This window comes from Trichomonas vaginalis, chromosome V, assembly GCF_026262505.1.
Source record: "Trichomonas vaginalis G3 chromosome V, whole genome shotgun sequence".
Taxonomy (NCBI): Eukaryota; Parabasalia; order Trichomonadida; family Trichomonadidae; genus Trichomonas; species Trichomonas vaginalis.
In genome coordinates this window covers 12,590,898-12,603,626 of record NC_067207.1, presented here as the reverse complement: position 1 = coordinate 12,603,626, position 12,729 = coordinate 12,590,898, and the positions used below count along the sequence as shown (strand labels likewise).

Sequence of the window (12,729 nt, the reverse complement as noted above, 5' to 3'; positions counted from 1 at the left end):
GGCTGTAAAGTTTGTACTTCAATATTGAACTTTTTCTCGAACATCTCATTAAATGAAATCATACATTGCAACAATGTTGTATCGTCTTTAAAGTATTTGTATATGTGAATGTTTTGGGCGCTTAAAGACTGTTCGTCATTTTCTATCTCGACTTGAAGTATAAAGTCAACCTTTCTGAAAGCACGTGTTATATACATAGATGTTATGCCAATGTACTTCTCTTCATTTATGTTCACAATCCAGTCTGTTGGAAACTTAAACGTTACTCTGTTCCCCTTTATTTTGACGTCAGGGTTTTCACTACTGAACGCAACAGATAAAGGTATTTGTCTATACATTTAGTTTGGATAAAAATAAACCATTTACTCTTTCTTTGCTTCAGCTTCCTTTGCTTTTTGTTCTTCCTTTGCTTTTGCTTCTTCTCTAGCTTTTTTCGCCAGCAAACGTGGGTTCTTCTGTCTTCCAGCAGCTAATGCAGCTAGTTGTTTTTCACTAAGTTTTCTCTTTGGTCTCTCTGGCTTTTGTTCTGGTTTTTGTTCCTTCAGTTCGGATAAAATTTGTTCACGAATTTCTTTCTTCAATGCTTCAACATCTATGACCCCTTGGGTCTTGTCCGTAGGATTTGACTGAGTCATTTGACTGTAGATAAAAAACTAAATTAAAACTTTAACCGATGTAAAATGAGCTTGTCAAAATCAGAACGAGAGTCTATTATATTAAATGACGCCAGAGGAATACAACATCCTTTCTATTATGTAAGTCAGAGTAAAGATGGTAAAATATATGTAAGAAAAAGAAAGGTTCCATTAGCGAATACAGAGAGCGACAACATTAAGTGTGCATGGCAAGGGCGAAGCCCACGAAGCCCATATAAAACCTTCTGTACAAACTGAGCCACCAAAAGAACAAGAAGAAAAGAAGCCAGATGTACTTTCAATAACGAACCAAGAGCTTATTGCAAAGTTCGTGAATTTCATTGAAAAGCAAACCGAGTCAAAGAACCCTGACCCACCAGTGAAAGAAGTCGAGACAAAAGAGAATGTACAGTTCATTGAAAATGTCAAGAAACAACTTCCACCACGAATACCAAGAAGAAGAGTGAGAATAATGAAGTAAATAGATATTTTTATCTGAAGTAAATACATGCAGAACGAACAGTTAAACGAATTTACTCCAGCAGAGCATATTCATCAGATTCGCTCATATTTCGATATCATAGACAATGCAGTTCAAATTGGTGACACTAATAGAAAATATTCTGACGCAAAGATTCCATCACAACCTGGAACTGCTAAAGATAACACATGGGTAACATTCAATCTCTCACCTCCTGGTGAAAATATGTTGGACCTTTACAATACATTCATTACGTATAAAATGGAAGGTCAATTTATTGTAGATAAAGAAATTGGTTCAGGTTCCAATAAAACAAACCCACCAGGATTTTGGATTGGTTTCGATGACGCTTTCTATGCAGTTGCTGGATATCAAATCCTTGCAAATGGTCGTATCGTATATTCTCAAGACAACGCAAGAGAAGAAGCATATATAACTTCAAACTCACAAACTACCGAACAAATAAAGAAAGTCGATGTTTTTTCAAAGACTCGACATAAAGATGTATGGAGTCATTCGGGAACATGCAGAACAGGACAAATTGTTGGTGGTCCAATTACAGCAGGAAAATCATTTGATTTTAAGCTTCGTTTAAGAATTCCTGTTAGAAGATTCCTTCCATTAGAACCTATTCGATTTATTCCAGCTTTTGCAGGAAACATTCAGCTTAAAGTAAAGTTCAGTAGCGACGCCTTACAATGCACATCTATATCTGTAAATGATATCATTGCTTTCAATCCAACTCTTAAAGTTGCATTTGCTTCAGGTTCAAATCCACCGACAAATAAATTTGTTCCATGGAATGAACCATTCACTATGATAACGAGTGCAACTGAAGCTAGTGGAACAGTTACTATTACAACTGTAACCCAGCAACTATTTCGAACAAAGATGGATTTTAATGAATGTTTTATTCATCCAAAGTCATTCTCTTTAGACCCTAACATTTATACAGAACTTGTAGAACATTATACAAACGAGGCTTTATGTTTTCCTGTTAAAGTTATGGATTGGATTCCTATGGATGGTTCATTCTCAAAGAATACAGATAGTTCAAGTGCAACATTTACAGCAGCTTATACGCCTATTAATGTTAAAAGTATTTGGGCACTATTTAGAAAGAAAGACAACTATTATGTTAATTTTGAGAACCCTAAGTTTAAATATCTTCAGCTTTCCATGGGAGCTTATGGAAATATGCCTGCAGAACCTGAAAAACATATGGACCTGTATTTTATGAAATGGTTGCGAACGCTTGCAATACAAACAATGATATGATTGGATTTAATGAAGATGTTATGAGGTCATTGGTGGATGATGGTAGTGTGGAACATAAATGGGATAGCTATGACAACACACATTTCTTATGTGGTTTTCCAACTGAAGTGGACTTTTGCTTCCAGCAAGGTCAAACATCTACTGCTCCAATAACATACAAATTGTCTGTTAAAGGACCTATTGAACTAGCAACAGAAAATGTACCAAAGCCACTTATTGGATTTATGAGGGATTGTTGCTTTGCAATACAAGTAAGACAGTCAGGCATACCAATAATAAGACTTGACGACTATAACTTAGCAGCGGACGACAGTGAGGAATAAAGGATGAACGTTTATTTTTAAAGCTTATAAATGAGTTCTTCATCAAGCTCTCGTGAACCTTCACCATCTGTGAAACAAACTTTACCAAAACGATTATGGAGCACCTATTGAATATTTCTTACGAGCTGCACAATGGCAAAGAGCAGTCTCACCAAGGTTAGGTGTTCCACCAGCTCCTGTCAAAAATAGCATTTGGTCAAGTCCTTATATAAGATATGGTCTCCCACTAGGTTTGCTAGCTACAGCAGGAGCAGTAATGATGTTGAAAAGAAACAAAGCAAATGTTATAAATAATACTGAAGTAGCTGAATTTGAACAAACTCCGACACCATCGCCAAAACCAACGTCAAAACCAACGCCTTCACAAACAACACCTTCAATGACTCCTGAACCTATGAATCTTATATACGAAAAAAAGAGATCTGACATTGTGTCAGATCTCAGTAAAAGTGACATTTACATGTCAAAAAAATAGAATGAGTTTAAGTAATTAAAATTGAGGGTGAGAGTAGTATTGTATGAAATAATATCTCTCACCCTCCAATTCATCCTATGGCGCCGAAAAAATTTTGGTGAAATGCGACCACATTTCACCAAAATTTCTCGGCGCCATATAGAGAACTAGAGCCTGTGAGGTACTGATACTATCCATGTACCTCGCAGGCTCTAGTTCCAAGCCAAAATGGCTAAAAATTGCCCGCAATTGTTCACATTGCGGGCAATTTTTAGCCATTTTTGGCTGGGAATTGGAGGGTGAGAGTAGTATTGTATGAAATAATATCTCTCACCCTCCAATTCATCCTATGGCGCCGAAAAAATTTTGGTGAAATGCGACCACATTTCACCAAAATTTCTCGGCGCCATATAGAGAACTAGAGCCTGTGAGGTACTGATACTATCCATGTACCTCGCAGGCTCTAGTTCCAAGCCAAAATGGCTAAAAATTGCCCGCAATTGTTCACATTGCGGGCAATTTTTAGCCATTTTGGCTGGGAATTGGAGGGTGAGAGTAGTATTGTATGAAATAATATCTCTCACCCTCCAATTCATCCTATGGCGCCGAAAAATTTTGGTGAAATGCGACCACATTTCACCAAAATTTCTCGGCGCCATATAGAGAACTAGAGCCTGTGAGGTACTGATACTATCCATGTACCTCGCAGGCTCTAGTTCCAAGCCAAAATGGCTAAAAATTGCCCGCAATTGTTCACATTGCGGGCAATTTTTAGCCATTTTGGCTGGGAATTGGAGGGTGAGAGTAGTATTGTATGAAATAATATCTCTCACCTCCAATTCATCCTATGGCGCCGAAAAAACTTTTGGTGAGAATGCGACCACATTTCACCAAAATTTTCTCGGCGCCATATAGAGAACTAGAGCCTGTGAGGTACTGATACTATCCATGTACCTCGCAGGCTCTAGTTCCAAGCCAAAATGGCTAAAAATTGCCCGCAATTGTTCACATTGCGGGCAATTTTTAGCCATTTTGGCTGGGAATTGGAGGGTGAGAGTAGTATTGTATGAAATAATATCTCTCACCCTCCAATTCATCCTATGGCGCCGAAAAAATTTTGGTGAAATGCGACCACATTTCACCAAAATTTCTCGGCGCCATATAGAGAACTAGAGCCTGTGAGGTACTGATACTATCCATGTACCTCGCAGGCTCTAGTTCCAAGCCAAAATGGCTAAAAATTGCCCGCAATTGTTCACATTCCCATCTTTTGTTGGTAAGACGAAGAATATGAAATAAATTATGAAGAAGATAATGATGAATAAAATATCACTTTTTATATTTTTGACACGTAAAGTTGTCACTTTTCTGTCAAACCGTTTTTATCGTTTTCGTATATAACATGAAAGTACAAACTCCTGTTCAAAAGTCAACTCCAAAACCGACTCCAACATTTAAACCAGAACCTACTCCTCAAATAAATCGTAAAACTCCTGCGTTTCCTTACTGAAAAAATAATGTTAGTTTTATTTTATTTGAACATTTTATTTAGAGTAAAATGACGACTAAAGTCACTGAAGCAATGAAACAAAAATTTTTGGTAGAATACATTAAATCAGGAGCGGTTCCAGAAGGTTTTTACGTTCATACTATGAAGGATGGTAGAGTTCAGTTTAGAAAGATAAAGCAACCATTAGATAGAGAAGGTATATTAAGGAAGATTAAACTTCATGAGGACAACATTGCTGAACTTAAGAAGAAGTTAGAAGAGTTGGAGAAAGGAAGAGAGTTATAAAGTAATGAATTCAACGGGTGAAAAAAGAGGTGAAAAAAGAGGTGAGATTTCACCACTTCACCTAAATTTATTTTTTCACCTCTGACAACGTTTATTTTTAAGTTTATTTTATTATTTAGCGAGAACGTTTATTTTTATATAAATGACAGAACAAAAGCAACTCATACAAATCAAAACATATAACAAACATACATTTAAACATTTATTCTTCCTTCCTGAGCATAACATGTTCTTTCAAATACATCCGAGACCAGTTGACTTTTCATTGACTGTGTATAAAGATAGAAATAGTTATATCATTAAACCATACGATGACGAAGGTAAGTTATGTAAATTGTACGTTAAGAAGTTAGAGAAAGTTTATGGCTTCAAGTATGACTACAATAGGGTTAACACTGATGATGAAGATATTGAGGAAAATTTATGAGAACATTAGTGAAGTCGTTAGTGAGAATGATAGTGAGAACGTTTATTTTTACATTAGTGAGTTCGTTAGTGAAGTGAAGTGGGTGGCGGTTTTGTAAATATTTAAGATTAAGTTAGTTTTTGCGTTCATGTTGTAAAATATACGTTAACGGTTTTGTAAATATTTAAGGTTAAGTGGTGTACGGAGGCGCGCAGTGCCTCAGTACCCAACACTTGTATACTAACTGTCAGGAGTGTTGGAGTAAATTGGTAAAAAGTAGTCGTAAGGATTTATTTTTGTTTGATGTACAACATTTTTGTTAAAGAACCTTTTCACTTCAGCTCTGTTAGTAAATCCCCAACTCTTTGCAGCTTCATTGAACTTCTTAAATGACCTCCATGGATGTTGTTCGAATACTTCTTTCAAGCTCATTTATGTAAAAATAAAGATTTTATTCAAGACGGTAAGCCCGCAAAGCAGGCTCAAGCGCGTTCATTGAACGCGGTACCATGCAAATACAGTCACAAATGGTGGCATGTAATCTGCACCCGAGCCTGTTGGATTTGTTGTGAAAGTGTGTGAATGATTTCCTCCTGGTTCAGTTGGTCGAAAAATCTTTTTTGCTGCATTGTTATAAGATGGAGATAAAACGTCATGGCCAGCTTCATACTCTGAGTTGTATAATGGGTGGTCTCTTAATGAGTGACTATGGTCGCCAGAAAAGTTTGTCGTTCCTGTATGAGTGTGCGGTGGAAGGTTTGCTTCTTTAATTTTCTTCGAACCTCCTGTTTGCTTTGAAGAGTTCGCACAATAGAGGAATTTATCTACAATCTGTTCCCACGTACCAAAACCTAAAACACTTGCTGGATTTGTTGAGTTCATTGACGTATAAATAGAGCCTATAGGATATAATGTTTGAAGTATTTCAGTCTTTAATGTTTGAAGCTCTGTTTTGTCAGCTTTCTTGTCATATAAATCTTGAGCAGTGAATTTAACTTTATTTTCATCCTCCATGACATAAACATCTCTACATCTAATGTATCTCATCGTTGTTATGTTTTTATCCGATGTTAAACCTTCTGGAAAGTTAGGAGGTTTATAATATAATGCATCCCCACCAGTTCCGCCAACCGTTCCTTCAATACTTTCTATAGCAACAGTAGTGAAGGATTTATGTGTATGGTTCTTGTCAGCTTTATTATCTAACATTGTTGGTAGTTCATGTGCTTCAAAGTTTCTGGCATGACCTTCAATGTTCATACATTTGTTATTTAAGGAGTTTAGTGTATCTTTTACGCTTGTACTTGGATTCTCTAAAGGTGCACTTGAACCAAGGGTATAGTTCAATATTATGTCGTCTGCTCTAACAGTAGTGAAGGATTTATGTGTATGGTTCTTGTCGGCTTTACTGTCTAATGTAGCTTGAAGTTCATTTATATCGGAGATATTGTGTTTATGAGATTTCAAAACTTTGTTCGTTGCGTCAAGTTCATCTTTGTCAGCTTTACTTTTAATAGCATCTTCAAACGTTATTTTTGACTTAACTCTCAATGTAAATCTTGGTTCAACTAATACACCGTTAACAAAGAAGTATGAAGCATAAATTTCATTGTTATAACCAAATGCTTCTGGTGCTTTACCTGTGTCATACTGTACAGTGCAGTGTATGTCATAACCTTTAGCACGAATGAATTTATATCTTCTTTCATTAACATCTTCAGTGCTTATTTGTTCATTCCTGTGTTAAATATCCATGGTAGTCCGTTATAATCTGTTCGTCTGAACTTATATAATGAACATGGTTTTTATCTGCTTTTTCGGCTAATTTCTCTTCTATCTCATTTATTTCAAGTTCATGCCTACCACCACCTCCTTCAGAAGTATTTTTCTTCAGCTCTTGAAGAACGTCCACTTCGCCATCTTTGGTGTCAATAATGAGACTTTGAGTTAAAACCTTTCCTGTCTTAATGGATGTTTGTAAAACTTCTTCTTCACCGTGTTCGGGGTCATGGTCGTCATCATATCTTGTGAAATCAGAGATGTTGTCATACATTAAGCATATCTGTCTCAAAAGTTCTGCTATTTGAAACTGGAACGAAAGATATACAGAACTTTCATCATCTCCTAAAGTCAAGTCTGCTTTCTTAAGTATTTCTTGAATGTATGCAATGAGAACAGAGTACCTTGGAAAATATTCGAACAATATTTCATTAGCTGTTGGTTTTGGTGGTTCTTCTGGAGTTTCTGTTGTTTCAGTTCCTTCTGTAGGTTCTGTTGGAGTTTCTGCATCTCTTGACTTCAATGCTCTTGCTCTCAAAGACCTAAATGTTAGAGCACCAGGTTTTACAAAGGACTTTATAAATGCTTTAATAGTTCCTGGTAAGTTATTGTTAGCATTAAGTAAGTTCCTTATGTTTCCATCATGTACGTCCATAGCACTATGTAAAAAATCTATACTTTTCTTGTAGTCAGCAATAGACTGACTGTGATTTTTTAAAGATTTGTCAATACCTTTAAGCCAATCTTCATGCATGTCTGATACTGAGCCAAGAATATCATTTGCTTCCTTTAGTGTATTTTGTGCTTCTCGTAAAGTATCCAATCCCGTACGTGCATTGTTTGCTATACGTCTTACAGTATCTATTTGACTCCTTGTTTCTTGCATCCAACCAGATAAAGTTTTAATAGTATCCGAACCATTTGAAATGAAGTTCAAAGCATTTTTAACGTCATCTAAAACTTCTTCACCAAGTACCGCCATATCTTTCCGATTTGGTATTGAAGAACTCCATATGAAGCAGCTGTTAAACCAGTATTTATAAGGTTCCATATCCATGATTTAGCAGTTTTTCCATCCTTTCCATCTACACCATCCAAACCGTTTTCGCCTTGAGGTCCTTGTATTCCTTGTATTCCTTGTATTCCTTGTGGTCCTTGAGGTCCGGTGTCACCCTTCTCTCCTTTCAGTTCATCTTTATGTTCGTTATAATATTCTAATGTCATAAGGTGTACATCATTACTGCTACCAGCAACGCCGAGAATTTGTTTCTCATTCATGACTAAATTCTTTAGGCATTTAATGTTGTCGTCAAATCGAAAGCTCTTTAACAATTCAATGAGAACATTCAGTACTTTCACTAATGAGGCATCTACTGTAGAATTTATATATTGCACCGTTCCATCATTTATGATAGGAACTTTACTTATTGTAATGAATGGGTCATAAGTGTTAAAAGTATCGAAATCAATGACTTTTTTAGTTTTTCCATCGTCAATGACTAAATCATTGCCTTCAATGGTTAAAGTTGAGTTTTCGTTTACTAGTTCATGTGCTCTTCTTGCTTCATTTGTTTCATACGCATATGCAGCAATAGTCATATTTTAATGAGAATAAAATGTTGTTCTATTTGCAAAGTACAGACCCAAACGAATACGGGACAGTAAAGCTACAAACAAACTTAGGTCTTCAGAATGAAGCGCTTGCTTTCAGAGTTGTTGACTTCAATACTATCGCAACTTTTGTCATAACAGATGAAACAGATTTCATAGAGATTGAAATAGATGACAAAAGAAGTGTTATAACATTTCCTAACAGAGCTGGGTATAGAATAGATAAAATTGCTGGAGTCATAGGTACTCTCATAAATGAAGAAACTATTGACAACATAGATGTCGAACTCTCTTCTGAGGGAACATTGAAGTTCAGTAGCAAGAAAGAGTTTAAGATACCAAGAATGAGTCATAGAGTTCAATTGCTTCTGGGTGCATACCATATGACATTTCCTTTGAAAAGTGTTGACAAAACGATTGAGATGAAATCTGTTCCATACGTATGTTATGGTAATTGTTTGTACATTGAGTCAAAAATAGCTAATGTCACAGGCATTTCAGGAGTTAATAGTAAAGGTTCAGTAGAATATAATCCTTCTGTTATGCAGTCAATTCAATGTTCATTCCAAACGTTCCTGTCATAGCAACTCATTTAGGTAAATGGGTTCGCATTAGTCCTCATAATTTGAAAGACATGCAATTTAGACTAGTTGACTTTCAAGGCGAGCCTGTAGAACTGAAGGCACCAGTGCGAATGACTGTTGAAGTTGACTTTTTAGAAAATATTAAATGCAACAGCTTACAAGAGAACTCAGAGCTAAAAATATAAAGTATGAATGTTATGTATTAGGTCATGAACTTTGGTTGTTGCTGTTTGATGAAACAAATGAGTTAGTTATGTCAGTCAAGAGAACAGAAAAATATTGTGTTAGTGAAAACTGCACCAAGTCAATAAGATTAGGTTTGCATTATGAAGATGAGTTCGATACTGTTGAAGAAGTTTTGGATAGATACTATAAGTTGCTTTAATTTACTAAAACATATTTCAAACAAAGCTTATATTCTGTTGAAAGTTTTGTATATTCGTTCGAATATTTATACTTAAACTCAACTCCTGTAGTTCCTGGTGTTTCAATGATGCGGATGTTACCTATTTTCATGAATGGTGGCGTTTGACCACAGCATTCGATTTCAGGGTCGAGATAGTCAATGACACATTGTTTCCCTGTTATTCGTGATATAACATTTTCAAGGTCCTCCTTTGTTAGAATTATTTGGTTCTTGCTTATAAGATTTACCAAAAGCTTCTTATCGTCTTTGAGTAAAATTGTTTGGTATAACTGAAGAAGGTAATGGTCTACGTTATCTGAAGGATTTGTTTGAACATTTGTGTAAGGGTTGTCGTTGGCTTCTCTTGAAAGAATTTGGTCCAGTGGTGGATACTCTAACTTAACATCTGATGTAGCGTTTGCACTTGAAGCTGAGTTTAAATTCACGGATTTCAGTTCTGGTTCTTTTTCTTTCAAACACTCTGAACTATAGTTCTTTATGACAATATTGTTTGTCGTTCGTGAGTCAACATTTGATGTTGGTTCAATTGGAACATTAACGGCACCAGCTAAGATGGATTTGCTTCTCATTTCATATAGAATAAAAACCTTTTATATGTATGAAATGAACAATATACTCGACAAGGGTTTGAATGTAAAGCTAACGAATGAAAATATTGTTGAATTCACTGAGACAGGAGCTGTGTATAAGGATGTAGAACTACTGAACAAAAGAGCTAAGGGAAGAAGCAGGAATATGAACAAAGGGTGGAAGCCTATAAAAATTTATGTCAATGATGGCTCAGGAGGTTCAAACATAAAGTATGCAGAAAGTTATAGAGTTTATGCTCTCAAAGGTGAAAAGCCTTCATTTAAGAACAGCTATTCTAACGCATATCCTCAAAAGCTAACGGATGGAGAAGTGGATGATATGAATGACAGCAAAAATATTAACAGAAATGGCGACAGAGATGCATGGAATTTGTTTACCATCAGTCAATTGAAGGTTAAACTTTAAAACAATGTTGGTCGTTCCCATGGAATATTTTTGACTTTAATGGTATTAGTCATGATATGAATCTCAAGGTATGAACGAGGAGAGATGAGAGACTTATATGCTTCCCAAATTTCTTCAAAGGTAATGTTATACCTGACTGTTTCCAAATGAGTTCAATATCATAGCGTGAGAAACCTTGAAAGATAACGAAGTCAGTTATGAGACGTTTTATGTTTAAAGCAAGGAAACGCCATGTTTGCATAAGTATTGCTACAGTTAAATGGTAATGTCTGACTTTAGTTATGATGTTAGCTAATGGTGAGTCAGGCTTTGACACTAAACCTTTTCCGGCGAAGTCGTCACAAACGAGCAGAGTATTTGAAGGATATTTTTTGAAGGGGTATTTTGAAAGTTTTGATAGAATGTAGTTTGTAAGTCGTTTCATATCGTAAACTCCTGAGTACTGACGTAAGTGGTGTTTGTCAATAATTCTTTCCATCTCTTCTGAAGTCTTTTGCATTCCTGACTGTATGAACTCTACAATAGCATAATATTTTCTCTTACGTCGAATGTAACGTTGAAGAAATTCAATGAGTTCACTGTCTGGAACTTTAACGACGGAGGCTTGAACTTTTGACATAAATGTTTTCGCTGTTGAGTCCATAGAGTCTGAAGTTGCTGATATAATGATTTGGTCATAGTAAGAGTCGTTTCCTAAACGCTCTGTTATGAGTATATGACGAATGAGGTTAAATGTCTTACCTGAACCCATCTTTCCACAATAGAAATAAACACCATTTGAACAGAACTCATAGTCCTTACTGAAAGGAAGAATGAGAGAAGAGTTAAGTTTGTCTGTAGTTTCATTCATGTCTTCATCTACGTCATGTATTAAATGCTTCATTTTATCTCCATTAAAAATGCAAGTCAGAAATATTCAGAACATAGCACCGAGTCTAACTGACAAGAGTATAAAGATATACTATGAACACGTTATGATGAAACCAACCAAAATTCAAGAAAGTCAGTATACTTATGAATATCCAAGACACTGGGTAGAGTATGTAGGAGGTGAGAAAGCTATTGAAATAAGACAAGTTAGAAGTATTCCAGCAGGAAGGACAATATTATTGAAGAACTTTAATGTTTTGAGATATAATGATGAAACAAAGAAGCAAGATAGTTTCCCTGTTGCTGTGTATGTGAACTTAGATACAGGAGATGACATGAAAGTTTTTAACACAAAGCTTCAAATGGTAGTGAGAGAACAACTGACTGCGGAAGGGCATCCATTACCTTCAGAAGTTACCATAGCATATAATTTTGAAACAAATGCAATAGATTTTAAAATCGCCTCTGCAAAGAAGTCAGGTTTTACATTTAATGAAGCAGATGTATATTCGAATGAAAACTTCAAAGCTATTGCATGGTTAGATAATGACGATTGCTTTAAGAAAATCTTTAAATTCAGTGACTCAAAGATGTCAATAGATGACCTTCGTGGAATGTTACCATCGACGTTTACAGTTGAAGGTTCAGCAGGATTGCTTACAAGATTGTCAATTGGTGGTATTTGGTCTCGTGAGAACATTGTTATAAAATCCAGTATAAGTGAATTTGCTGAAGAATCTATATTATGTCTTTCAAACTACATGTATTCGCCGCCGAAGCATTATAGTATAACAAACTTTGTCAGTAAGTTTAACATAAGACTTGTCGAACCTTCTTCAATGAAAGATGTTGTGCTACCTAAAGATGGAAAGGATGGACTCATTATTGAGATGATTTTAATAGCATATTAAATGAGCTTGTTCTTGAAGGTCATTCATGATGAAATAACTGTTGTAGAAGATGTTAGCAATTGTTCAGACATTTTGAAGCGTATAGATGATATAAGAAATAAGTTAGATAGACCGCAAAGCGGTGAGGGCGAAGCACGTGAGAATGTTTATGTTTCATTGACTTTCTCCAGTAACGAGAA

At 35.7% G+C, this 12,729-nt stretch overlaps 2 protein-coding genes and 6 pseudogenes across 8 annotated transcripts, besides 8 other annotated features; 4 read left to right on the top strand and 4 right to left on the bottom strand.

The window, feature by feature from the left end:
- Window positions 1–5,618: part of a mobile genetic element that runs on past the window's edge.
- Window positions 1–12,729: part of a mobile genetic element that runs on past both edges of the window.
- Window positions 363–635, bottom strand: TVAGG3_0324480 (uncharacterized protein; the record flags this gene model as incomplete). Its single annotated transcript, XM_051230241.1, has 1 exon — window positions 363–635. One exon carries the CDS (start codon window positions 633–635, stop codon window positions 363–365), a length of 273 nt encoding a protein of 90 aa, XP_051099971.1.
- On the top strand, window positions 681–1,116 carry TVAGG3_0324470 (annotated as a pseudogene). The gene has a single exon. A coding segment is annotated over exon 1 (436 nt).
- On the top strand, window positions 2,748–3,192 carry TVAGG3_0324460 (annotated as a pseudogene). The gene has a single exon. A coding segment is annotated over exon 1 (445 nt).
- Window positions 3,282–3,390: a mobile genetic element.
- Window positions 3,533–3,641: a mobile genetic element.
- Window positions 3,776–3,890: a mobile genetic element.
- Window positions 4,284–4,392: a mobile genetic element.
- Window positions 4,513–4,577: a mobile genetic element.
- Window positions 4,954–5,618: a terminal%2Cinverted (terminal inverted repeat of Maverick-1C transposon ID:TVAGG3_0324400).
- Window positions 5,865–8,037, bottom strand: TVAGG3_0324390 (annotated as a pseudogene). Its single transcript has one exon. A coding segment is annotated over exon 1 (2,173 nt).
- TVAGG3_0324380 lies at window positions 9,728–10,089 on the bottom strand (annotated as a pseudogene). Its single transcript has one exon. A coding segment is annotated over exon 1 (362 nt).
- TVAGG3_0324370 lies at window positions 10,469–10,766 on the top strand (annotated as a pseudogene). Its single transcript has one exon. A coding segment is annotated over exon 1 (298 nt).
- Window positions 10,766–11,619, bottom strand: TVAGG3_0324360 (annotated as a pseudogene). The gene has a single exon. A coding segment is annotated over exon 1 (854 nt).
- Window positions 12,254–12,528, top strand: TVAGG3_0324350 (uncharacterized protein; the record flags this gene model as incomplete). Its single annotated transcript, XM_001314110.2, has 1 exon — window positions 12,254–12,528. A coding segment is annotated over one exon (275 nt), but the record flags the coding sequence as incomplete, so codon positions are not given.